The 24,088-nt window shown below is 52.0% G+C and overlaps 2 protein-coding genes across 2 annotated transcripts; both read left to right on the top strand.

Moving 5' to 3' along the window:
• The first annotated feature begins 897 nt into the window (after positions 1-897).
• On the top strand, positions 898-8,892 carry SERPINA4 (serpin family A member 4). Its single transcript, XM_010968743.3, has 5 exons — positions 898-1,046; positions 2,476-3,141; positions 6,330-6,603; positions 7,475-7,634; positions 8,406-8,892. Exons 2-5 carry the CDS (start codon positions 2,493-2,495, stop codon positions 8,601-8,603), a joined length of 1,281 nt encoding a protein of 426 aa, XP_010967045.2. The 5' UTR covers positions 898-1,046; positions 2,476-2,492; the 3' UTR covers positions 8,604-8,892.
• A 6,130-nt stretch (positions 8,893-15,022) lies between these two features.
• SERPINA5 (serpin family A member 5) lies at positions 15,023-23,627 on the top strand. Its single transcript, XM_010968744.3, has 5 exons — positions 15,023-15,181; positions 19,265-19,900; positions 21,286-21,556; positions 21,907-22,054; positions 22,580-23,627. The coding sequence occupies exons 2-5, from the start codon at positions 19,282-19,284 to the stop codon at positions 22,766-22,768; spliced, it is 1,227 nt and encodes a 408-aa protein (XP_010967046.2). The 5' UTR covers positions 15,023-15,181; positions 19,265-19,281; the 3' UTR covers positions 22,769-23,627.
• The last annotated feature ends 461 nt before the right edge of the window (positions 23,628-24,088 follow it).

Raw genomic sequence — 24,088 nt, 5'->3', positions numbered from 1 at the left:
CCCAGTGGTGTATATTTCACTCAGTTCCGCCAAGTACCTGGAGAGCCATTCCGAAAAGCCTACAAGAGAAAGCCTGAATGTTCTAGGGCATCTTGTTCAGGACACTGAGGGTCGCATCGTTCCCTGTGGTCCTTCCCCAAATGGCCTGAGAAACAGCCAGACATCACCCCCATATGCAGCTGTCCCAGAATAGTCCAAGGGTGCCGAGCCTCACTGAATACAGGAGAGAGAGTTCTGTGATTAAAGAGGGACTGTGCAATTGGGTTTCTGGCCCATGGAGGCGCCTGCTCTCACCCTACGCCCCCCTTGCTCCTGGATTGCAGTGTCCTGGGAGCCCACCATGTGACATTTCAGTGGGTTCTGTCCCAGAACCATGCGGCTGTAAAGCAGGAAGTCTCCTCAGAAATCATATAGTCAGGACTGCAAAGTGGAGGCCTGGGGCAGCTTCTAGCCCCCAGATGAGTCTCATCTGGCCGCAGAGAGCTGACTCCAGTTCCACATGCCCACAATTCCCCACCATGTCACCCAGAAGCTGCCTTACCAGGTTCGTGAAGGCGCTGGAGTTCAGTGCCCCAGCTCTGGCTTTTGCAGGGGGTGGGAATGGGGGGAGGACAAGGTTCAGGGCAGTGGGGGGAGGTGAACAGAAACCCACAGAGGGGGATGGGATGCTCATGTAGCAACTGAAGAGGAGAGTGGAGACCAGGTCCTCTAAGGGGCTCCCTTGAGCCTCAGGGAAAAGCAAGAATCAGGCGAACCTCAACACATTACACAATCAGGAAGGGGTGAGCTCCCTTGGGGCTCCCCAGGAGGGAAGGGGGGCTCTCCTGGGAGGCGGTCAGCCAACTTCCAGCGAGGTTTCTTTCTGTAGTGAGACTCTGTGCTGTACCCGTGGGTCTGTTCATTAATAATTACCTAATCAGAGAGGTGGTAGGGAGTGCATAGAGGTTTCTCCAGTCTTCCTGGGCTCAATAAACCCAAGCCACATTCCTGGGCCACTTCTGGAGCTCAGACAGCTGCCCGGGGTCTGCTCCAGGACTGACTGTGCTGTGAGTAACCGTCTGAGGGCCACCATGGAGACTGTAAAGGGAGGGCGGCTAATCGTCCTGGTTTGCCCAGGACTGGGAGTTCTGCAACAGGACTTTCAGTGCTGAAGCTAGGAATGTCCTGGGCAGACTGGGACAATTGATCACCCTAACTAGAGGTGACAAAGGCTAGAAAGAGCCTGACACATGCTTGTACCAACCTCCTCGCTGCAGCGGTGGGGGACATGGTGCTCAGACCCGGGAACAACCTCCCCCAAGACTAAACACAGCGGGTGATCCAGGTCTCCTAGCTCCCAGTCCAGGCGTTTTTGGAGGGTTCCCACCGGGAAGGAATTCTGGATAATCTCACTGCAAGGCTGAGAGAAGTCTGTGAGAGTTGTGGGGGGGGGAGGGCAGTCGTTACAGGTTGGTAGGAAGCCATGCTGGGGAGAGGGGTGTTCCTTGTCACGGTCACTTTCCAACGAGCACAGCCAAGTTGAGTGGTTGCAACTACTTTGCAAGGATCCCCACAGGCAAAGGCGTTTACTATCTGGTCCTTTACAGGAAAAGTTTTCTGACCCCTGGTCTGGGTGAAAGATGTTGGAGACCTGAACCAGGGTCACAGCAGTAGAGGGGCTGAGAGACCGAAGGAAGAACTTGCAGGACATGCGATAGGCTGAATCGGGGTGGGGTGTATGGAAGGCCAGACAGACGTTAGGGATGACAACTGGGTTAGGGGGCTGAGAACCAGGTAATGGTAGGGCCATTTGAGGGGGCAGAGAAGATTTGGTAAAGGAAGTCGAGCATCCTATTGGGGCAGGTTAAGTTCATTAGGATAAGGGACCAATTCTACCCCTGTGACTTTGGACACATCATTTATTGAACATCAGTGATCTCACCTGTACCAGGTGATGGTAAGCATACCAATTCTACTGACCTCTGCCTGGATAACAGGGTCAAAACAAACGGCATAAAAGCGATTTTGCAAACTGTAAAGCACACGAGGGATATTTGTGGAGTAGATGCTAACATAGAATTTGGCGATTAGCACCTTTGATGCGATGAGTCCCTGGGCTAAGGAAATAAACTCATATGGTGCAAGGCATCCCAGGCTGAGTCTGGGAACCTGTGTTCTAGCTCGGATGTTCACTGTTTGGGACTTGTCAGTTTTGGAGCCTGTTTCCCCATCTCTGTAATGGGAATGGTTTCAGCGCTGTGCAGAGCTCCCAGAGATGGGAAAGGGGTTGGGATGGTGGACAGGGAGTGTGCTTTGTGAATCTGAAGCATCTCTGCAGAATATCATTGCACCACACACGTGGAGGGCAGGGTGTTTCCTAGTCCCCCACAAGCCCATCTACAGGAGTCGCTTACCACCCTGGGGGCTCTGCCCAGCTTCTCAGTAGGGTTGCGTGTTCTGCTGGGGAATTTCCTGGGCACTTCTTTCCTCCTATAGACCTGAGAGCAGGGAAGATGCATCTTGTCCACTGCCTGCTCCTCCTTCTGGCTGGGCTACTGGCCCTTTCTCATGGTCAGCAGCCCCCAAAGCACCACAGCAAGGGTCACATCCGCCACACCCATCAGGAGGTTCCCGCAGCAGGTGAGGGCTCTCCCAGCCTCAAGATCATCCCAGGCAATACGGTCTTTGCCCTCCGCTTCTACCACCTGATTGCTTCCCAAACCCCCGCGGGCAACATCTTCTTCTCCCCGCTGAGCATCTCTGCCGCCTACGCCATGCTGTCCCTGGGGGTCCGCTCACCCAGCCGGACCCAGATCCTTGAGGGTCTGGGCTTCAACCTCACGGAGGTGCCGGAGTCCGACATCCACCGAGGATTCCAGCACCTCCTGCACACGCTCCACCTTCCGGGCGACAGGCTGGAGGTCCGCGTGGGCAGCGCCCTGTTCCTGAGCCCAGAGCTGCAGCTCCTCCCGAGATTCCAAAACGACTCCTCGACCTTATATGAGTCCAGATTCTTCCGCACCAACTTCCTCGACTCTGTGGGCACAATTCAGCTCATCAACAACCATGTCAAGAACGAAACTCGAGGGAAGATTGTGAATTTGGTCAGCGAGATCCGCCCAGATACGGTGATGGTGCTGGTGAATTACATTTACTTCAATGGTAAGAGTCAATTTGCTGGTGGACCCTATGCTTCCCCCACCTCATTTATTGAAGGATTACATGTCAAAAAGACTCCCCCAAAAGGAAAGTGAATAGATTGCGTCTGATGAGCCAAGCAGCCTTCAGAAAATTTAATATTAGAGCATCAGATATTTAAGTTTGTGTAATATTGAGATTTCCATCCCTTCCTACCTTTAGACATATTTCCTTATTTACTTTTTACTAATAATAATGTATGAAATACATTCTATCCAATGATAACAGTTGAATGGCTGGATTCATATGGAAGCTTGTCCACTTATCAGCAGTGCAAAAGGGGCAGCTTGTTTGCTTTAAGTAAGAGCGTCAAAGTTTTGTTTTCGAGGATCAAATGATGTCACGTATTTGTACACTCCTTGGAAGAGTGCCCAAAGGGATCCGCAAACTCCAGGTCCCAGCCATGCCTGACGGGCCACCTGTCTTTGTAAATAAAGTTTTATTCGCACACAGCCACGCCCACTCACTTCTGTGCTGTCTCTGGCTGCTCTCACAGGACAGAGATTAGCAGTTGCTACTAAGACAGAATGACCTGCGAAGCCAAAAATATTACTTTCTGGCCCTTTGCAAAAGAAATGTGCCAGCCCTGACTGTTCCATATTCTCAATGAATAATTAGTGTCATTGTGATTACTCTAATGATAACAATTTTGGAGCCCTTTAAACATACTAAATGTATAAAAGAAAAAATAGGAGTTGCCCATAATCTTACCTTCCAGAGGCAACTGACATTAACATTTTTTTAAAGAAAAATAAACCTTTATTTCCTTGTTACAAAAATAAAGCTGTGTTGGTCCAACATTAACATTTTAACCTAATTCTTCCCAATTTTCCATTCGCACACACATGTCAATACAGTTGAAATCACAGGTGGGAACAATTTTGTACAGTGTGTGTCACTTAGGGTCCCATCCAGGGAACAGAGTCACCATGAGTGTTAAGGGCAAGGTGTAGTTACAAGAATTAGCCCTTGCACATTGTGCGAGGGGCTGGCAAAGTGAAAATCTGGAGGAAAAGGGAGTGGAGAGACAGAGAAAAAGTCACTGGGGCCAGGGGGCAAGTTAGAGCCTGTCAGGAAATCTATACGCCAGGCACATCCAGCCACTAGAGCGGTTCCATGAGGGGGAGTACCTGGCGGCGGCCTGGGGACACTGGTGGTCAGCAGGGTAGAGCTGGGACAAGGAACTCGGAGGAGAGCACGGGCAGTCTCCCCTGGTCTGTCCGTCATCCCATCTGCCTGTGAAGACTTCAGTGTGCGGTGGCTGCCTCGAACCTACCTCCCAGTCTCACCCTCGTAACCACCTTAAACCCACAATCTGTAAGAAAGATTCTGGGACGCAGTTCCAGACTAATAATCAAGCCAGACTGGTTATCTCTGGCATTTTGCGTGTAGAATTTTCACACACCATTGAAAACTTTAAATTTTTTTAAAATTCTGCAATAATTATAAATTCATAGGAAGTTGCAAAAGTCGTACAGAGAGGTCCCAATTACCTTTCACCCGGGTTCCCCTAGATAGCATCTTGCATAACTGTGGTACAAGAGCAAAACCAGGAGGCTGGCAGTGGTGACACTCTACAGACTTCATGCGCATGTTACCGGTTCTCCCAGGCACTTGTATGTGTGTGAGTGTGTTGTTGTATGCTACTGAAAACTTTATCCAGCTCTCATTTTAGTGGCTGCACGATGTTCTGTTGACTCCATTCCATTTAAAATGTAATGTTATTTACATGTATTTACACCATCACCCCACCCAACGCTCTGGCCAGAAATAATGAAGGTTTCCATGCTCTCTTCCTGACAGAGACTTAGTTCCAACTGGGTTAGCGATCCTGGCACCAGAAAGGAGGTTCTCCAGAAATAGAAAGGAAATAGATGTCCTGCCCTCTGACACATCTGTCCACCACTCTGGGGACCTAAATGTAGCCCCAAGACCTCAGTTGAGGTGACATGGTGAGAGCAGTGGAATAACTGGGGCTGATCTTCAAAAATGAAGAGTACACAAACAAGATGTGCGGATCTCTGCGGATAAGATTTTACTGAAAGATATTAAAGTAGGCTTAAATTAAATAAAAAGGTCTACTGCATTTATGAATAGGAAGACTTAATATGGTAAAGGTGTCAGTTCTCCCCCAAACTGGTCTGAAGTCCTAAAGCAAAAGGTAAGACTGAAGCTTGTAGACGGTACAGGGAAGGGTCTTCCTGACCTGGAGGAGGGAGAATTTCCCCAAAGGAGACACAGAGACCCAACCATAAAGGAGACTGATAGACTCGCCGCGTTAAAGTTAGGGATCTCAGTCACCAAAAACAGCGTTATGACAGTGGAAAGACATGCCAGAGAGAAACCACAATGCACTACTGCTACACAAACATCAGTTTGGCCCAATTTTTTTTTAATAGACTTTATTCTTTTAGAGCTGTTTCAGGTTCACAGCAGAATTGAGCAGAAAATACAGAGTTCACACATAGCCCTCCCCACCCACACATGTACACTCCCCTCCCCTCAACATCCCTCATCAGTGTGGCATGTTTGGTATAATCGATGAACCCACATGGACATTATTATCAACCAAAGGCCATAGTTTACATTAGGGTTCACTCTTGATGTTGTACATTCTATGGGTTTTGACAAATGCACAGTGACATGTAGCCACCGCTATAGTAACATACAGAATAATTTCATTGCCCTAAAAATCCCTTGTGCTCCATCTATTCGTTCTTCCCTCCTTTCCTCTCCCCAAACCCCTGGAAACCATGATCTTTTTATTGTCTCTGTAGCTGTGCCTTTTCTAGAATTTCGTTTGTTTGGAACCGTACAGTTTGTAGCCTTTTCAGACTGGCTTCTTTCATTTAGTAATACATCTTTTAAGTTTCTTCCATGTCTTTCATGGCTTGATAGAGGTTGGCAGAACCTTTTAAGTCCAATTTCAGGTGATGGGTGAAGACATGAAACAACCTTGCTGATATCCTCTGATGTGTCTCATTTTAGACGCTATATGAGCCCCAAGGCCCATTTCCCAGGCAGATCAGGTTTTGAACGGATGGGATGGCGAGGTGGGGGTCTGGAATGATGGTTGGGGACGCATGCCCTGGCTGGAGGATGGGCTTGTTGGTCCCTGGATGTCCTGTATCTTCTTTTCTTCTTCCCTCCAGCTCTGTGGGAGAAACCGTTCGCCCGCCTGATGGCCACTCCCCAAGACTTCTATGTTGATGAGGCCACAACAGTCAAGGTGCCTATGATGCTGCAGGATGCCCGGCACCACTGGTATCTTCACGACAGATACCTGCCCTGCTCGGTGCTGCGGCTGGATTACCAAGGCAAAGCAACTGCCCTTTTCATCCTTCCTAACCGAGGGAAAATGAAGCAGGTGGAACAAGTTTTGACTCCACAGATGCTAAGAAGATGGAGCAGCTTACTCCAGAAGAGGTAATCCACCAGTGTACCCCGTGGTGCTGACTCCGCAGCCCCACCCTCCAAGCGGACCCTCCCAGTGAAAGCCAGGGACTCAAATGGGGACTGAGAATCATGGAAGAATTCTTCTCTTCTCCAAGATGGTCCATGGGTTTCCCTACATAAGGAACACTTACAGTGCGTCCAAAATATGATTTTGCCCTCATCAGGGGAAAGAGAGCCAGACCAGGAGCTGAGTCCTGGTTTAGAGGTAGCCCTTGTACTGCACAGGTCACGGCTGAAGTGACACTGGCTCTCTGTGGGGCTTCCCTGTACAATGAGTGGGTAGCCCTTCGGTCAAGATGACTGGCTGAGTTGGCACAGAAGGGGTTTAAGGAAACCCCAGCCACCCACCCCAGGAAGTAGCGCAGAAGCTTTCACATCACCCTGGGGCCAACCACCTGTAAAAACAGGACCTCAGGCCAAGGCCACATTCAAATGGAAAATTCATACAACGCACGTGGTGGAGGGGAATTCTATCCAAAGAAATTAACTGGTCCCAAGAAAGTGGAAACCACAGGGCCCCGTCAGAGACAAAGGCAAAGCTGCCCCCTGGGGAGACTTGCATCTCCCGGGGGCCCTGGCACGTTTGCAGAAAACAGCCTTTGCTGAAGACCAGCTCCCAAGGGAAGGAGGGCCTGCACACCGCAGGCCCTGGGGGCAGACCAGCTGCCTTTAAGCCACTGGAAGCACGTGTTTGTGCACGTGGGACAGGCAAATGGCGTTTGTGATGACAGAACTCAGATGGCGTGGGGGCAGCTAGGGAGTGCGGCCAAGGAGAGCACAGACCGGCTGGAACCCTTGGCTTGTTCATAAGTCCAGAATTTTAACCCAGTGTCTCTTTCAGGTATTTTTACAGGAAACTCAAGCTGTATATCCCCAAGTTCTCCATTAGTGGCTCCTATAAACTGGATCAGATTTTGCCCAAGCTGGGCATCACAGACCTGTTCTCACAGCCGGCTGACTTGTCCGACATCACCCAACAGCTAAACCTGCAGCTATCCAGGGTAAGTCACCTGAGGTTATCAGCCCCTAGAGACCTCGGAGTGGAACCTCCCCCTTTAGAAGCTGCTGGGTGATGGGTGAGCTCTCTGCCGCCATGTGAAGTCTCAGAGCCCGAGTTTTATTCAGTCATCCACAGGCCTGCGCAGCCATGAACCAACCCTCCATGTGCTGGGTGTGGTGCTCGGTGCCGGGGATCCAGCACCCACCCAGTCCCTGCCCGCAGAGAGCTCTCCCTCAAGTCAGGGAGACGGCACCCTCATAGACTGTGGCAGCGGAGAGTGACAAATGCAATGACAGAAACAGAGGAGGGATGCAGATGAGGCTGGGTGGAGGCTGTGTACCACACATTTCTTGAACAAGAGAAAGGGATCTCGGACTTCAGCTACGTAAGACAAAGGTGCACAAGAGGGTAGAGCCTTGGGTTTGAGAATCTGACTTCCAGTTCTACCTCTTAAAACATTCAAGGGTTACCTAGTCTCTGAATTTATTTGCCTCATCTGTAAAATGGGCATACTACATTGACCTCATAGGATGGTTCAGAAGATTAAAAAGAGCACAGGCACCCAGAATGTGCTCCATCAATGATCGTGATGGTTATTGGATAAATAAGAGGCCATCGAGCTCAACAAATATCCCAGGGTAGAAATTCTTACTTCAATATCTCTAACAAGGGTCTTATGTGTGGTATGCTCTTCTGTGGTCTCTGCCCCTCAGTCCTCTCTCAGCCCGGAGTCCAGCTCTCCCATCGGTAACACTTGTGACTTCCTTCCCAGAGTCTCCACAAGGCCATCCTGGAGGTGGGTGAGAGCGGAGCCCAGGCCGCAGCAGCCACCAGCCACTCTTTCACCTTTCTGTCCCGGGACCGTCACCAAGCCCTTTGGTTTAACCGGCCCTTCCTCGTGGCGATCTTTTCCACCAACACCCAGAGCATCCTCTTTCTGGGGAAGGTTGTCGACCCCACGAAACCATAGCCCTCCCAGGGCTGGCTTGTCTGTTACAAGCAGGAGGACGTGGACTGGAGGGCTGGGTGTGAGCAGCTTGGAGTGCGGGAGACAGAAGATGCGGAAGATCCAGGGCAGAAGCTGCTGGTGAGGGTGAAGGATGGGGGTGGTACCAGATGAGTGAGGACTGGACACTGAGCTCCCCAGGGCTGGACCGCCTCAGGCAGGTCATCTAACCTCTTTGAACAGGTGTCCACCTGGAAAGTAGGAGAAACCCTCCCAGTGTAGTTGTACAGATTAAACAAAACGATGGCCGTGAGGAGCTTGGTTACAGTGGCTTGGCAGGGTGTGTGCAGAAGGGGAAGGGGTGTGGGCAGCCAGCCGCCCCTAGCAGGGAATGGTGCCTTGTTTCAGAGCGGGGTCTTGGAAGATCAGCCACCGAGGCAGCCGCCACAGAGAAAGAAAGGGAGGTTCAGTGAGGCTCTGCCCCAGCCTGTGGCCGTGGAGATGTGGCCAGCGTCTCTCCCAGAACAGATCGCCGAGGTCGCAGAGTGCGCAGCAGCAGAAGGAACACAAGATGGGGGCCTGGAGGCGTGTCTTCACACCCCTGCTCTGCCACTCAGATGCTCCGGGCCTCCAGCACATCCCCTCCCTTCTCGGGCCTCAGTTTCCCCAGCTGGGTATTCGAGGCTGGCCCAGGGGTCTAGCGCAGACCATCTTTGAGGATGTGGGGTGAGGCTTCTGAGGAAGGTCTGTGAGAATAACCCTCTCCCAATCTGACAGTGGGAGGCAGGCCGACAGGACCCAGCTGTGTGGGTCCAAAACCTTGGTAATTTCTGGCAAATACATTTCTCTGGGCAGGGCCCTGTGGGTTTTCTTGATGGCCAGCGTGTCAGGAGGCAGGAGGCCTCACGTCACTAATCCAGAGTTTTCTCCAGTGATGGAGGAGCGCGGGCTGTGAGCCAGCTCTGGTAATGACGATTGTTCAAGAGTCAGAACATTGCAGAGACTGTGACCTGGTCCCTGGCCCCAGTCATGCCGCTGCGGCAGGAATAGTCTCCTTATGGGAAACCAGGAAACCAATATCCGGAATAAGAGACAGTCCATTATTTTTTATAGTTGAAAAGCCCTTGTGGAAGGGACTGAGGAGGAGAAGTTTCCAGGGCTCCCACCCTCCTTCTCTGCCTCTGCAGGGGGGCTCTGTGCTGGGAGGGGTGGCCTCAGGTGGGTCCCACTTCAGGAAATTGCTGACGCAACCCAGCCTGGGACAGATCACACTGGCTCTGGTCTCCAGGGACAAGCGCCTGGAAATGCTTCAGGATCCAGAGTCCCCCAAAGCTCCGAAGAACGCACCCCCTATTTCTCACCCCCTGGCTTTGTTGGTCCATTTCCCCCTACACCTGCTGGGATGTTAGGTTCTGTTTTACAACCCCCAGGCAAGAAAGAAAGTCAGGCCCCCAGCCGACTCACTCCCAAGTCCGCCCCTCCAGAGGCAGGGGGTGGATGGATTCAAGCGTCCCAGACAAGCCTGGAAGAAGACGCAGGCCTAGGGTTACCATGGCAACAACACTGCTGGGGTGATGTGTGAAAGTGAAGCCCAGGTGTGAAAAAAGGGAGAAAAGGTGGGTAGTCACCCTCAGTTCAGCCTGGAGAGTGATGCCTTCGTATTCTGATTATCCTCCTCCTGCTCAAAAGCACTCAATGGCTCCCTAGTGCCTACAGGATAAAGTTCAAACTCTTTTACCTACAGTCGAGGCCCTCCCTGATCTGGTCCCTGCCTGCCTCTCCATCCTCGTGCTCCCATGCCTCCAATGACCACAGCCAAGGAAAGTCCTGCTGTCTTCTCAGGTTGCCCAGAGCTTCCCACCTTTGGGTCTTTGTCCCTGCAGGTCCCTTCCACCCAGAACGCTCCCTTCCCTGTTTCTGAGACACTACCAGGATTTCCTACGATTGCCTCTCTCCTCCCTAAGGCAGACAGTCATCCTACCATCAGACATGGCTGGCTGACAGTCATCTCCGTCCCCCTCGCCCCAGCCCCTCTTAGCCGGAACATCTGAAAGGCGGGGCCCTGCTCCCGCTGTGCCTTTGCTCACTCTGGTGCCCGGCCCAGGTGCTGATCGTATGGTCTGGCATGTGGCTGAGGCCCAACCCATAGTTGGTGAATGAATGAATGAACGAATGAATGGAAAAGGCTATGCCCTGAGCAAGGTCCCTGAGCTGTTTGTTCTGCATCACCACCCCTGACACATCCCCGGGATTGATTGGGTAAATATTTGGTCCAACTTCTCAGATTTCAAAATGCACTTTTGGCGTATTTAAAAAAAGGGACTTGTGGGGTCTCTTATTTGTGGGGCCCTTGTCATGCCCCTTGGAGGCACACTGCTTTGGGACCTGCGTTGGGCGTTAGAGGGCCAAGAGTGCTTTCAGTTTCCCCGGTCTTCCTCCAGCAGGAAAGGCGAAGTCTTTGGTGCTTTGGGGTGGGAGGGCAGAGAGGCCGGCGAGTGTCATGAGTGTCCGCGTGGAGCCTGGGGGACCCCAGATGCCAGTGGAGGGATGAGTTGCATGGCCCTCGTAAGTGGGTGTGGAGAGAAGCATCCTGGCTTCATTGGGTTGTTCATTTCCTCATGCCACAAGCAGTCACCGAGTGGGGACTGGCCACTAACCAGGAAGTCAGAGGGATTTCCTCAGTGGAGGAAGAGGCACTTGAAATTTGGGGTGAGACGGGGGCTGGGGGGGCCACCCCAGCTTCTCCATTACCTGCGGGAGGGGCCAGCTCTTACCTCTCTGGATCTCAGGTTCCTCACCTGTAAGGGGCACAGAGCCCCACCGCAGCTGTACCCTTGGAGGGCGGATGGACGAACGACCGAAGGGAGACACAGGCCTGGGAGCCCCTGGCTCTGAGTGTGTGAATGTGTGAGCGTCTGCTGGGCAGGAGGGAGCCTGTTCCATCCCCAGATGCCTGGGAAGGTGAGGAATTCTCCTCCAAGAAGGGGCAGACCCAGGGCGAATGGTTTCCACGCTCTGAGTGCCTGCCATGAGCAAGGCCCAGGGACAAGAGCTATCTGGGAGTCACCAGGGGGCCGCCGAGCACCCAGGTGCAGAGCTTGGACCTTGGAGCCAGCGTGCCCGCGTCTGCGTGTGGACTTCACCAATTCCTGAGTGTATCGGCGGGTTAGTGCGTTGCTAGTGCATTAGTTTTTCCGTAACAAAGGACCACAACCTGAGTGGTATAACAGCAGACATGTCCTGTTCCATCCTTCCGGAGGCCAGAAGTCCAGGAGCCAGGTGTTGGCCGGATTGCTTCCTTCGGAGGCTGTGAGGGGGACCTGGCCCCGGCCTCCCCCCGAGCCTCTGGGGCTTTGCTGGCCCTCTCGGGCGTTCCTCGACTTGTAGAGCTCCACTTCCTCTTCGCATGGCCTTCTCCCCGTGCGCGTGTCTGCGTCCAGATTTCCCCTTTTCATAAGGACACTCGTCCTATCGGCGCAAGGGCCCACCCTCCTCCAGCAGCCCTCATCTGCACTAATTACATCAGTAATGACCCATTTGCCAAATACGGTCACATTCTGAGATACTGGGGGGTTAGGGCCTCGATTTTGGGGAGGGCACAGTTCCACCCACAACACGGTATGGGACTTGGGCCACCTCTCTGTACCTTGGTTCCATCATCCGTAAAATGGGGATGACACTGCCTAATACACGAGCCCGCTGTGGACACCAGATGGGTTACGGATGTAAAGCACACGTCTTTGGTGCGCCACAAATGTTCACTATTATTATCATATTTCATCTTCTGTCACAACTCTCCTCTGGAGCAGGGTCACGACTTCGCATGCCTGCCCAAGCTGGCACGCCACCTGAACAGGTCAAGTGGTGGGAGCCAGGAGGCGGAACAGTAGGAGTCCCCATTTAACAGCCTTTCTGTCCAACATTGTCACCCACACTCCGTGGGCTGACAGATCCCCCTTTACCCCGGGGTGAATTTGCCTGCTGGGGATGGTGCTCTTTGCTGCTCTTGGTGCCAATGGAAACAGGGTTATCCGGTCCTTTCAATTCCCATGTTCCAGTTGCTGGCCCACTGCACCCTCCCACCCCAGTTGTCATGGACTGAACTGTGTCCTCTAAGACTCTGTATGTTAAAGCTCAAAGCCCTCGATGTGACTGTTCCAGAGACAGGGCCTTTAGGGAAGTGATTAAAGTCAAGTGAGGTCATAAGGGTGGGGCCCTAATCCCCTAGAACTGGTGTCCCTGGAAGAAGAGGAAGAGACCCCCGAACTTGCTGCTGATCCCTCTCTCTGTTCCCCACATGCACAGAGAAGAGGCCACGTGAAGACTCAGCAGGGAGGCACCATCTCCCAGCCAGGAAGACAGATCTCACCAGAAACCGATGTCAACCTAATCTCGGACTTCCGGCCTCCAGAACTGCGAGAAACACATTTCATGGTTTAAGCCCTCCTAGTCGGTGGTATTTTGTCCAGGCACCCTGAGCAGACTAATACACCAGGGTGCCATGCCCTGAGACACCCCCAAAACTTTCTCCTCCAAAGGAACCATCTTCAGCCCCAGTTCCTTCTGAGCCCTTCTGAGTGGTGATGGGGAGTCAGGGGTTGTCACATTCCCCCAAGTTCTCAAGATATTCCTTAAAACATAAGCCTGGGACACCGCACCTGAGGTGTCTCCACCAACAGCACCCACGGGCTGGAGGTTCTTCCGTATCTTGCTCAGTCCCGTCTTTCCCAGGTAGTTTCCTGGAAAATACATTTGGGGGGATTACACCAGCTTCCTGTTGCTGCTGTAGCAAATGATGATAAACTTAGAGGTTTAAAACAGCACAAACTTATTTCTCTTACAGTTCAGGAGGTCAGAAGTCCAAACTGGGTCTACTGGGCCAACAGCAAGATAACGGCCAGGCTTTCTTCTGGACTTCTTGGCCCACGACCTCACATCACATTGTTTTTTTTTTTAACTCCTGCTTCCATGACCATGCTTCTTCTGACTCTGATCTCCTCCCTCGCTCTCTCATAAGGAAGGGCCTTTGTGATAACATTTGGGACCCACCTGGGAAATCCAAGATAGTCCCCCTGTTTCAATACCCTTAACTCAATCACATCTGCAAAGTCCCTTTCATCATATGAGGCCACACTCACAGGTTCCAGGTATTAGAACACGGATACCTTTAGAGGGGCTATTACCCATCCTACCACAGGTAGGCGAATCTGATTTCCACCCAGTGGCACAGAGTTTGGGAGCCTCCAGGTTGTGAGATAAAGGACACTTGCTCATGTCACATGGCCCAATGGACAGAAAGCAAAACTCGAACAGAAGGGACCAAATTCTACCTTGTTAACGCCTCTCCCTGAAAGCTGTGTGCCTTTAGGCTGGTGACCTAACCTCTCTGTGCTTCCATCTTCTCACTGATTCCACGTGGATGCTTATGTCCACCTTTCAATGCATTGTGTTCAGGGCAGTGAACACAAAGCAAGTACTCGATGCCTGGTAAGGACTGGGCTTGTCTCCAGATTGAGATTAGCCCCTCTGCAGGGTGGTTATAAGGATTAAAAGAAGTAATGGGCTGTAACTGGGCCCAAAACTGTGGAGAGAGAAGGGGGATATCTCAGGAGTCATGGAGGGACCCTGGTTGCTAAGCATTAGAATCACTTCCTCTGGGTAGTGTCCGACCCTCTGTTTTCTCTGCCAACTCCACACCCCACAGTCACCCACGTAACCTTCTGGGTCACGGCCATGCACGGTGCACCCAGTATTAGGATGCCCCAGGCATGGGGAGCTTAGAAACAAAACAAGGGTCAAACTAACACTCCAGCACGTGGAAATGTTCTTGAAAGTGTGGGGCTGAATTTGGGAGCCCCAGTTTCAAAGTAGGAAAGGACATTCCAACCAAGCCCACAGAAATCCTGGGGACAGCCCTTTTCTAAGCAGGGAGCCCGGGCCCTGAAGCCGAGACCCGTGCACTCAGCCCCGCTCTGTCCCTAACTGATGCCCGTCTCTGGAAAGTTCCTTCTCAGCCTCAGTTCCATTACTGGTGCAGTGAGCAGGGCTGACATAACGCTCCCTCATCTTGGCCGTGGTGAGACCCTCTCAATCCGCCTTATTTCCACCAGGATCTGGCTGTAGAGGTCCATGTGTCTCGTAAGCACATAGCCTGTGAAGAGCTTGGACCCTCACTCCCCTGATCTGCAGCAAATTGGCTGCGGGAAACAAAGGCATCAGCCTGGAGGAAGGGAGGTTTGGGAGCCTGTCCCTGTCCCTGTGTCTGCAACGCCAGCAGCTGGTCAGCTGTCCAGCCTGGTCTCCCTGGGGCATCTGTGCCATTGCTGGCAAATGGTGGCCATGTGGGGCTTTCAGGGCAGCAAAGGGGTGGCCTCGGCCAGAACTGGGCTGACTTTGGCTTGTAAGATCTAGAAGCTCTGCCAGGACAGGGCAGGGCCGACTGGGGCGGAGCCAGAGGAGGGGCGGAGCCAGCAGAGGGGCGGAGTCAGGGCCCCTCTGCTGTGGTCAGTGACAAACGCTGGCCCCAGTCCAGCCAGCCCTCTGCTCTTTACACAGCCTGACTGCCCGACACCGCCACTGTGTGCGCTCGGCCACGGGACAGAGTAAGTACAGGTGGAGGGCCCGTGGGCTCGGGCGTGCGGGGAGCGGCGAGGCGTGGACTCTGGTGTTACGGGATTCGGAGGGCTTAAAAGCTTTGATGGTGTCCCAGGGTGAACACGAAAATCTCTCCACGTTGATGGGGAGGGAGCCAGGGCCTCTGAGGTAGCAGAGGTGGGTCCCCCTAACCATGTGGTCTTGGGAACCCGCTAAATCTGGCTGAGTCTCAGATTCCTTGTGGGTAAGATACAAATTATCACACCCTGCGCACCCTGTGATGTGAAGATTAAATAAAGTGGTGGTTCTCACTCAAGTATGATTTTTGCCTCCAGGGCCCATCTGGCAATGTCTGGAGACATTTTTAGTTGTCGTAACTGGAGGAGGGGCTGCTATTGGCTTCCAGGGAGTAGAGACCAGGGGTGCTGTAAACATTCTACAATGCACAGGATAGTTCTCCCCCACCCCAATCCCACTCCCAACCTGACAAAGAATGATCTGGCTCCAAATGCCTACAGCACTGAGAAACCCTGAAATAGGTAATGGGGACGAAATGTCAGGTACCCAGGATGTGTTCGATAAATCAGAGCTTCTATTGTTTTCTGTGCCTGGAATCTTGGACCTTTGGAAATCAGGAAAATGATTAAATATAATGTTTCCCTGAGATAAGGCCACTCTGCCTGGAGGCAGCCACTCAGAGTGGCCGCTAGAGTTTCTGGCCCCATTTGGTCATTTATCAAATAAACAAAATGTAGACATAAAATGAATGGGATTTCCAGTTTCTTTTAGGATGGGGCCCTTGGCAAGAAATGTAACAATAAAAGGAAAACTGCTCCCCTAGGCCAACATCCTTATTGACAGATCAAGAAACCACAGCTTGAAGGATAAAGGGGGTGGGAGGGAAATTGGGGAGATGATGGATGTATTCAGGGCATAGATGGTGGCGATGGTTTCATGGGTGTGTACTCAGCTCCAAACTCATCGAGTTGTGTACATCGAGTTAAGTATGTATGGCTTTTGGTATGTCCGTCTGACCTCAATAAAGTGGTTTTGAAAAAGAAAGAGAAAGGAAATTGAAGCTGAGCTTCAGCAGGGGCGTTACTCAAGGTCAGCTGCTAAGTTAGCCCCAGAGCCGCCAGGGATCAGCTCTCCATGCCCAGCCTGGCTTGTTTCCACTCCTCAGTGTCCAGCCTGTGGTTTAACATCTCTGAATTACAGAGACGGGGATGGGGTCCATTCATCTGTCTACTTGTCCATCCACTCATCCATTCATTGAACAGTGGGGCCTGAGCATTACCCCTTGACTGAGAAGTCTCACAGTGGGACCAGCACATGTGAGGTTCCTCTTTCATGAGCTTATGTTGTAGCGGGGGAGACAGGGACAAGAAGTCAACAGTGCACGCAAATGTAATTGCCCTTCTGTAACCGATGGAGCCATGAGAGAGACAATCAAGGGGCTGTTTTAGAGGATAACGATGGAGAGGGCGGGGCCAAGCGTGGACAGGGTACCGCCAAGAAGAGGCGTTTAAGCGGAGGCCTGAGCCCAGGGAGAAGCTGTTCCTGGTGAGAAAAGTGGAGAGAGGGTTCCAGCAGGGAGAACAGAGGGTGAAAGGGCTTAGGGCTGGGATGGGGCTTCTGTGTTAGAAACTGAAAAAGAAGAAGCGTGCCCAGGGGCAGAGCAGGTCAGGTGAGGCTGGCGAGAGCCAGCTAGAGCCAGACCACATGCAGCCTCGTGGGTTATCGTGCAAATCAGTGTTAGATTTTACCAAGTCAGTGAGCAGCGACGACATTTTTAGGCAGAGGTCGCTGGTTCTGGGAAGCTCTGCCCCCTACCCACCCCCCACCTCCCCAGTGTTTAGTCTTCCCCTTTCTGCCCAGCTCCAAGTCTTACCTCTCCTTTTGTAATTAGCAGGTAGTGGACAGACCCTCCTGAGCCGCACACCTCCCACGGTTAAGTCCAAAGTCAACCAGGGTGGGACCTTGTTGCCTAATATTTGGAATATGTGCCAGCAGATTTTGGGTCTGGATGGTGGGGGACCAGTGGGAGGACTGCCCAGGGCCTGCTCACCCCATGCCCACCTGCTGCCGCCGCCAGTCCCTTTGGCCTGGAATGCCAGATGAGCTTGATTGATCTGCTTTCTTCCCCCTGGCACATGGAGGCATCTCTGCAGACACACTGGCGTCATGGGCCCAGGAGAGGGTCAGCCAGGCCAGGCTCTGCTGTCGCCCAGTGGGGGCTGGTCTCCTGAGATCCAGGCTCGTCGAGCTGGGAGCAGACTCACCTGGCTCAGAGTTGCCACAAAACAGTGTCAAAGCTGTGTATTTGCACCAGAAGCCCAAGAGTGTGATGGCAAAGCCTGGGCTTAGAAACTAGGAAACCTGAAATGGGCCCCTAGGCCTCCACTTTCTCAGAATTAACCTCTCTGACCCTCTGTTTCCTCTTCTGTACAATTATAATACCAACTCCATGTGGCTGTGGAGGAGTATACATGAGCTAATACAGGGTTGGGGAAGACACAGGGATACTCACAGCCACAGAAGAGGGGGAGCCATGTGTCATTTCTCAGAGCCACAAAAGGGAACCAAGAGGCAGCATGTACACCAGAGGACTCTGGATTTGAATCCTGGTTCCATCACTCACTGGCTGGGACAAACTATTCCATTTTTCTAAGCCTTACTTTATTCAGCTGTAAAGTGGGGCTATTGATGTTTGTTTTTGGTAAAGATGAACTTCAATAGTATTTACATAGTGTCTAATAGACGGTGACCTATTAGACACTATGTAAGTGACAGAGAGAGAGGAGTGGAGCAAGATTTCTGGGCCCCAGACCTGCCGCCCAGGGGCGCCTGAATGAAGCTGAGCCCCTGCTGCCTCGGGAGACTCATGGGGCACTCGGAGAAGTGGCTCCAGCCCATCAGATCAGTTCTGTTTCGGAGGTGGGGGCAGTGATGAGGCCATAGAAAATGAGGCCTGAGAGAGGAAGGGACTTGCCCAAGGTCACCAGGCAGCTGCAGGGACAGGAGGATGGGAGGCCAGAGCTCTCACTCCTTCTTCCCAGCCAGCTGTCCTTGGGCTCCCTCCAAGCAGGAAACTCCTTTTCGATCTGTAGCTATTTTCTGAAAGCCATTCTTTCAAAGGGGCATGACCAGCTCATTGTTAATCTCTATGTGTATGTGGGTGTTGAGCTGAATTGCTTCTTCATCAGCATCCTGCTATCCTGATGGTTCCAACATTCTGTAGGAGGGACTGTAGTCTAAAGGACACAGAGGTCACACTGTTGCAAAAGAGAAAAATGTTGCAGCCTGGCACCTGCAGGGTCCTTAGGATGGACCACCAAGTGAGGGTTCTTGGCTTCGAGCAGGAAAGATTCAAGAGTGAGCCGTAGGAAAGGGAAAGCAAGTTAATTTAGAGAGATGCACATTCATTGGCAGAATGCAGTCAGTCTCAGAAGGGAGAGTGGCCCCAGGCATGGGTTGTAGGTTTTTATGGGTTATGCCCCTGGGGGAAGGAGAGGGGGTCTGGTGGCATCATATGTTCACTGATGAACCACAGGAGCCTGACACCCTGCCTGCCACTGAGTAGATGCTCTGAATGAAAAGGACAAATCCAGCAGTAAAATGGGGACCACAGGAGGTTAACTGATCTGAGCTCATAGAAGGACCATGAGGTCTTACAGACGCTACACTGGGGGACCCAAGTGACGGTTAGAGGGAGCGGGCTGCTGGTTCCCCATAACCTCAGAGATGCTGACCAGGCAGAACATGGGAGAGCCCTCTGCCCCACATCCCATCACCCCATACACCACTTGTGGATGAAAGGACACTTCTCGCCCTGGTGGCCAGTCCCCACCTGGGTGCCCTGTCCTTCCTCTCCTCACCATTAGATGTCCACATCCCCAGGTCTCTGTCCTCCAGGGCCTCCTAAACCATCATTCCCAGCCTCTCGGGTCCATCACTGCCCTCTGAGTCTCTTGGTGGCGGTGCCATTTCCCGGGATGTAGGCTTTGTGTGTTTCTTCCAAACTTCTCTCTGAGAGGATGTGCTGGCTGCATGCTCTCTCTCTGGGCTCATCCTCCTCATCTCCCTTTCAGAACAAGGGGCAGCCACAATGCGGCTCTGCCTCCTCTTGTGCCTGGTGCTCCTCAGCCCGCCGATGGCCACCCTCCACCGCCACCACTCTGGGGAGACGAAGAAGAGAGGCCGGGAGCTGCTGCCCGTGGTTGCCACAGTGGCCCCTGGCAGTGGGGACTTTGCCTTCGACCTCTACAGGGCCTTGGCTGCAACTGCCCCCAACCAGAACGTCTTCTTCTCCCCTCTGAGCATCTCCATGAGCCTGGCCATGCTCTCCCTGGGGGCTCGGTCCAACACCAAGGCTCAGATCCTGCAGGGCCTGGGCCTCAACCCTCAGGAGAGCTGGGATGAGGAGCTCCACAGTGCCTCCCAGCGGCTGCTACAGGAGCTTGGGCAGCCCAGAGAGGAGCTCCAGCTGAGCCTCGGCAATGCCCTGTTTACCAAGCCCACCGTGCCCATCCAGGACGCCTTCCTGAGTGCCATGAGGTTGCTGTACCTGGCAGACACTTTCTCCGCTAACTTTGAGGACCCCGAAGGGGCCAAGAAGCAGATCAATGATTACGTGGCAAAGCAAACAAAAGGCAAGATTGCAGACTTGGTTGAGGTTCTGGATGGCACTGAGGTCATGGTTATGGTGAATTACATTTTCTTTAAAGGTAAGGCCCTTGGGCTTGAACCTGAACTTCCTCTTTTCAGCTGCTCATGTAAAAAAAAATATATATATATGTGTGTGTGTGTGTGTGTGTGTGTGTGTGTGTGTGTATCCAATTCCGGTACACATAGAAGAGTGGGAGTGGATTTAGTCCTTCCTGATACCTGTCGGTAACAGTGAAGCCAACCATCAGCCATGGGTGAGATGGTGCCTTCTTACTTTGTAGGGTGATGTTAATGACCCCGGGTGCTGTTTCCTCCACTGGGAAAGAGCTGGTTCCTGTTGGAGGTCCTGGGAACACCTAAAAGCCAAAGCAGGCTCTGAAGTGTGTTTGTCATGGCCACGGTGCCAAAGAAACTGACACCATGGCTGCTCAGGGCAAGACTGTGGGCCTTAGAAAGGCCTTAGAAGGCATTTCCCAGATGCTCCCTTGTCCCCAGATCCTCACCTCCATGCCCTTCTAGGGGCTGTTTCCTCAGCCAAGAAATCCTGTTCTGAAGAGTCTTTTTTCCCCACCTCAAGAGCTGAGCTCCCCATCATTACCTCCCTGATGTTTCTTGTAAATATCCCTACTCACCTCAGCTTTGTGTGTCTGCTTCTCCTAGATACTGAACTCCCGAGCCCTGTACGGGGCAGGGCTGAGATGCGGAGGGGAGGGGATGGGGGGGAAGGGAAGGAGGAAAATAGTTAAGTTGTTAACCGAACCCCCCTCTTCTTATGGTCACAGATGGTGAGTATCAAGTTTGGACTCTAAGATTTCTTGTCCCCTGGTCCAGGGCTAGGCTGCAGAGGACAGCCGTGAAGTAAGCTCGTGGGGCACTGGGGCGGGATCCATATTTGATTACCACTAAGAAGATGGAAACAATATATCACTTGGAAGAAAAAGTCCTACAGGAAACCCCAGAGTGGGCAGTGTTAACTGAAAAATCACCCAGGTATAGGGTAGCGTTGTCAGCCATCCGTATTAGTTACCCTCTTCACTTGGATATTTGACCTTGAGTAAGGACATCAGAGAAGCAAACATTAGGGGTTAAGGGCTTCTGAAGACATGAGTACCAACCTCCTTGTTTTGCAAATGTGGAATGAAAAGCCCCACAAAAAGTTCCAGCCTGTCCCCCAAATGAGGAAGTGGCTTGTCTTTATTTCAAGAGGCTCAGCCACCACTTCCGCCAACGAAACTGCTCTAAAGAGGATGCTCTTTGTTTGGTAGGTTTCTTGTCTCCACCTTTTTCATTGGCAGCTGAGAATTTCAAATTCCTTTTCCATTTTAATCTTTCTTTTTTTAACCTGATTTTTAAAAATAGAGGTATAGTTGATTTACAACGTCACATTAATTTCTGGTATGCAGCACAGTGATTCAGTTATACATGTATCCCTTCTAACCTTTAGCAAAGTGGGAGACAAGCTTCGACCACAAAAGCACCCACGAGCAGGACTTCCACGTGACCTCGGAGACAGCGGTGCGGGTGCCCATGATGAAACATGAAGACGAGTATTACTACTTCCTGGACCGAAGCCTCTCCTGCAGGGTGGTGGGGGTCCCCTACCGAGGGAATGCCACCGCCTTCTTCATTCTCCCCCGCGAGGGCGGGATGGGCCAGGTGGAGAGTGGACTGAAGGAGAAAACACTGAGGAAGTGGCTCAAGTTGTCCGTGAAGAGGTATCACTCCCACTTCTCCGGGGTCAGCCCACTGCTGCTCACCCCCAGGGAGACACGGTGCCCCTCGGGCTGCAGAGCAGTGGCGGGGAAACTCACCTAGGCCGGGAGCTGTCTCCTAGCCCAGAGGCGACATGTGAAGTCCCAGCCCCCTGGCCTGGCCCAGCTACAGGGAGACATCAGAGTGGACAGTGACCTCTGGGGACAACCCATGTCCAAGTCCAGAGTTGGGTGGGTCCCCTCGAGGCAACGGGCTGGATGAGCACTAGGAAACCAAGAGGGGTCAGCAGGAATGTAAGTGCAGTGAGTCAATGCTCTAGAAGAGTCGAAGAAGAGTCCTCTTCTCTTTCCAGGCAGCTTGAGCTTTACCTACCCAAGTTCTCCATTGAGGGCTCCTATCAGCTGGAGAAAGTCCTCCCCAAGCTGGGGATCAGTGACGTCTTCACCTCCCAAGCTGACCTGGCCGGCATCAGCAACCACTCCAGCATCCTGGTGTCTGAGGTGAGCATGTGCTTTCAGAAATTTCTTTTCTTTTCTTTTCTGTTCTGTTCTGTTCCGTTCCGTTCCGTTCCTCATTCCATAGTCTTTCTTTCTTTCTTTTCTCTCAAGAAGCAAAGGTTTCACTTTGTATCTTATCCTTTGTGCACTGGGAAGTCATATCCAGCACTGTGCCTTGCGGGAAGGTTTCCTGTCTTCAGCAATCAAAACTAAGAATGCAGCGCTAGCTCCTTCACTCACTAGCTGTGTGACCTCTAACAATTGCTTGACCTCTCTGAGCCTCCTTTCTCTATAAAATTGAAGAGTCTTGCCCTCGCTGTGAGATGCCATGAAAATTCAATGAAAGCCACACATGCACTCACCTTCGAGCCCTGGTGAACAAGGGCTGTTCAGTTGCCTCATTTCCCACCTGCCTCATGGCTCAGTAGCACAGATACTTCGATGATGATGCTACTGGCAGGTGGCTGTTGCCCCGATGGCATCTCCCAGCCCCTAGTGGCTTGGTGACGCTCTGTGTCCCCCCTGCAGATGGTGCACAAAGCTGTGGTGGAGGTGGACGAGTCGGGAACCAAAGCGGCCGCAGCCACTGGGACGATCTTCATGTTCAGGTCGGCCCGGCTCAGCTCTCAGCGGATCGTGTTCAACAGGCCCTTTCTAATGCTCATTGTGGAGAACAGCAAGAACATCCTTTTCTTTGGCAGAGTGAGCCGCCTGTGAGGTGGAGATTTCTCCTGAAAGGCACAGGCCTCCACTGTGGAAGACGAGGGTGCACTGTGGCTGGGAGCTGGTGATTCACACAGGTTTAGTTGACTAATGAGACTTTCACAAGTAATAATAATAATGACATTGAAATACTGATGATTGCTTCTTTTCACACCATTGCAAGACCTGGATGCTCCAAAGAACCTTAGAGAACATTCAGTCTTGCCCTCACCCATCATCAATGGAGATTAGCACCAAGGCTCAGAGAGGTTGGTTGACTTGCCCAAGGCCACACAGCATGTTAGTGGCAGAGAGAAACCCAGAATTCAGGTCCCTGTTGCCCAGTCCAGTGACACCAAGCTCTGCAGGAGGGTTGTTCCGGTAGATATTGCCACCAGGAAGTGAATTTCCAAGCCTAGTCCCCCACATGTTAGCAATACCAGCTCTCAGTCCATCATGATTTGGAAAGAATGCTGAAATGGGAGTATGGAATGGGGCTTCTGTCCCAGCTGTGTGACTTTGGGTAATACTGTCTCTCTTTGGACTTTGGTTTCCCCATGTATACAATGAAGGGTCAGGTCAAGGATTGAAGGACCTTTGAAATCATTGAAAAGGCTAAGGTCTTCCCTGCCCCTCACAGTTGATTTCAACACATTCAAGTGCCACTCATCTTTTAAGAAGAACCTTGGCCGGCAGGGTGGACGTGGACTGTCAGAGGATTGAACCATCTGTGGATTGATTTACCATCTCATGGGCTTGTCTGGGGGTGGGAGAATGGAGGTCTGTTGCAAACACTAGAGAGCAATTGAAGACTCTGTTGACTAACTGTGAATTTTAGTGTCCACAATAACAATAAAGCCTTTTGCAAACACTATGTGTCATTGTCCCTATGGAAGTAGCTCTGAAAACGTGACATTAATAGCTTATCATGTTCCAGGCTCAAAGCTAGGTGCTTTACCTGGATGGTTGCATTTACCCCTTACAATATCCTGTGGGAGGTAGGCAGTACTGTTATCCCCATTTTACAGATGGGGAAGTTGAAGCTTGCAGAGAACAGGTGAGAAGCTCCTCAGTGGTAGAGGCAGGATTTGACCCCGGGAGTGTGGCTCCGGGACTTCACTCTCAGCCCTGTTCTCTGCTACAGAGGAGACATGACCAGGAAATAGAAGCCCAGGTCAGGTGAATCAGGGTACCAGCTCTTCTGACATCCAGGTAGGCTCACTCTCCTCCTTCACGAAACCCAGCATGCTGCTTCGGTATCAGATGAAGGGAATCAGACATTTTCAAGGATGAATGAATGAATGAGTCCTTCACTCAGTCTCAGACTGTCCCCTA

This window comes from Camelus bactrianus, chromosome 6, assembly GCF_048773025.1.
Source record: "Camelus bactrianus isolate YW-2024 breed Bactrian camel chromosome 6, ASM4877302v1, whole genome shotgun sequence".
Taxonomy (NCBI): domain Eukaryota; kingdom Metazoa; phylum Chordata; class Mammalia; order Artiodactyla; family Camelidae; genus Camelus; species Camelus bactrianus.
This window is presented reverse-complemented; position numbering and strand designations above follow the sequence as displayed.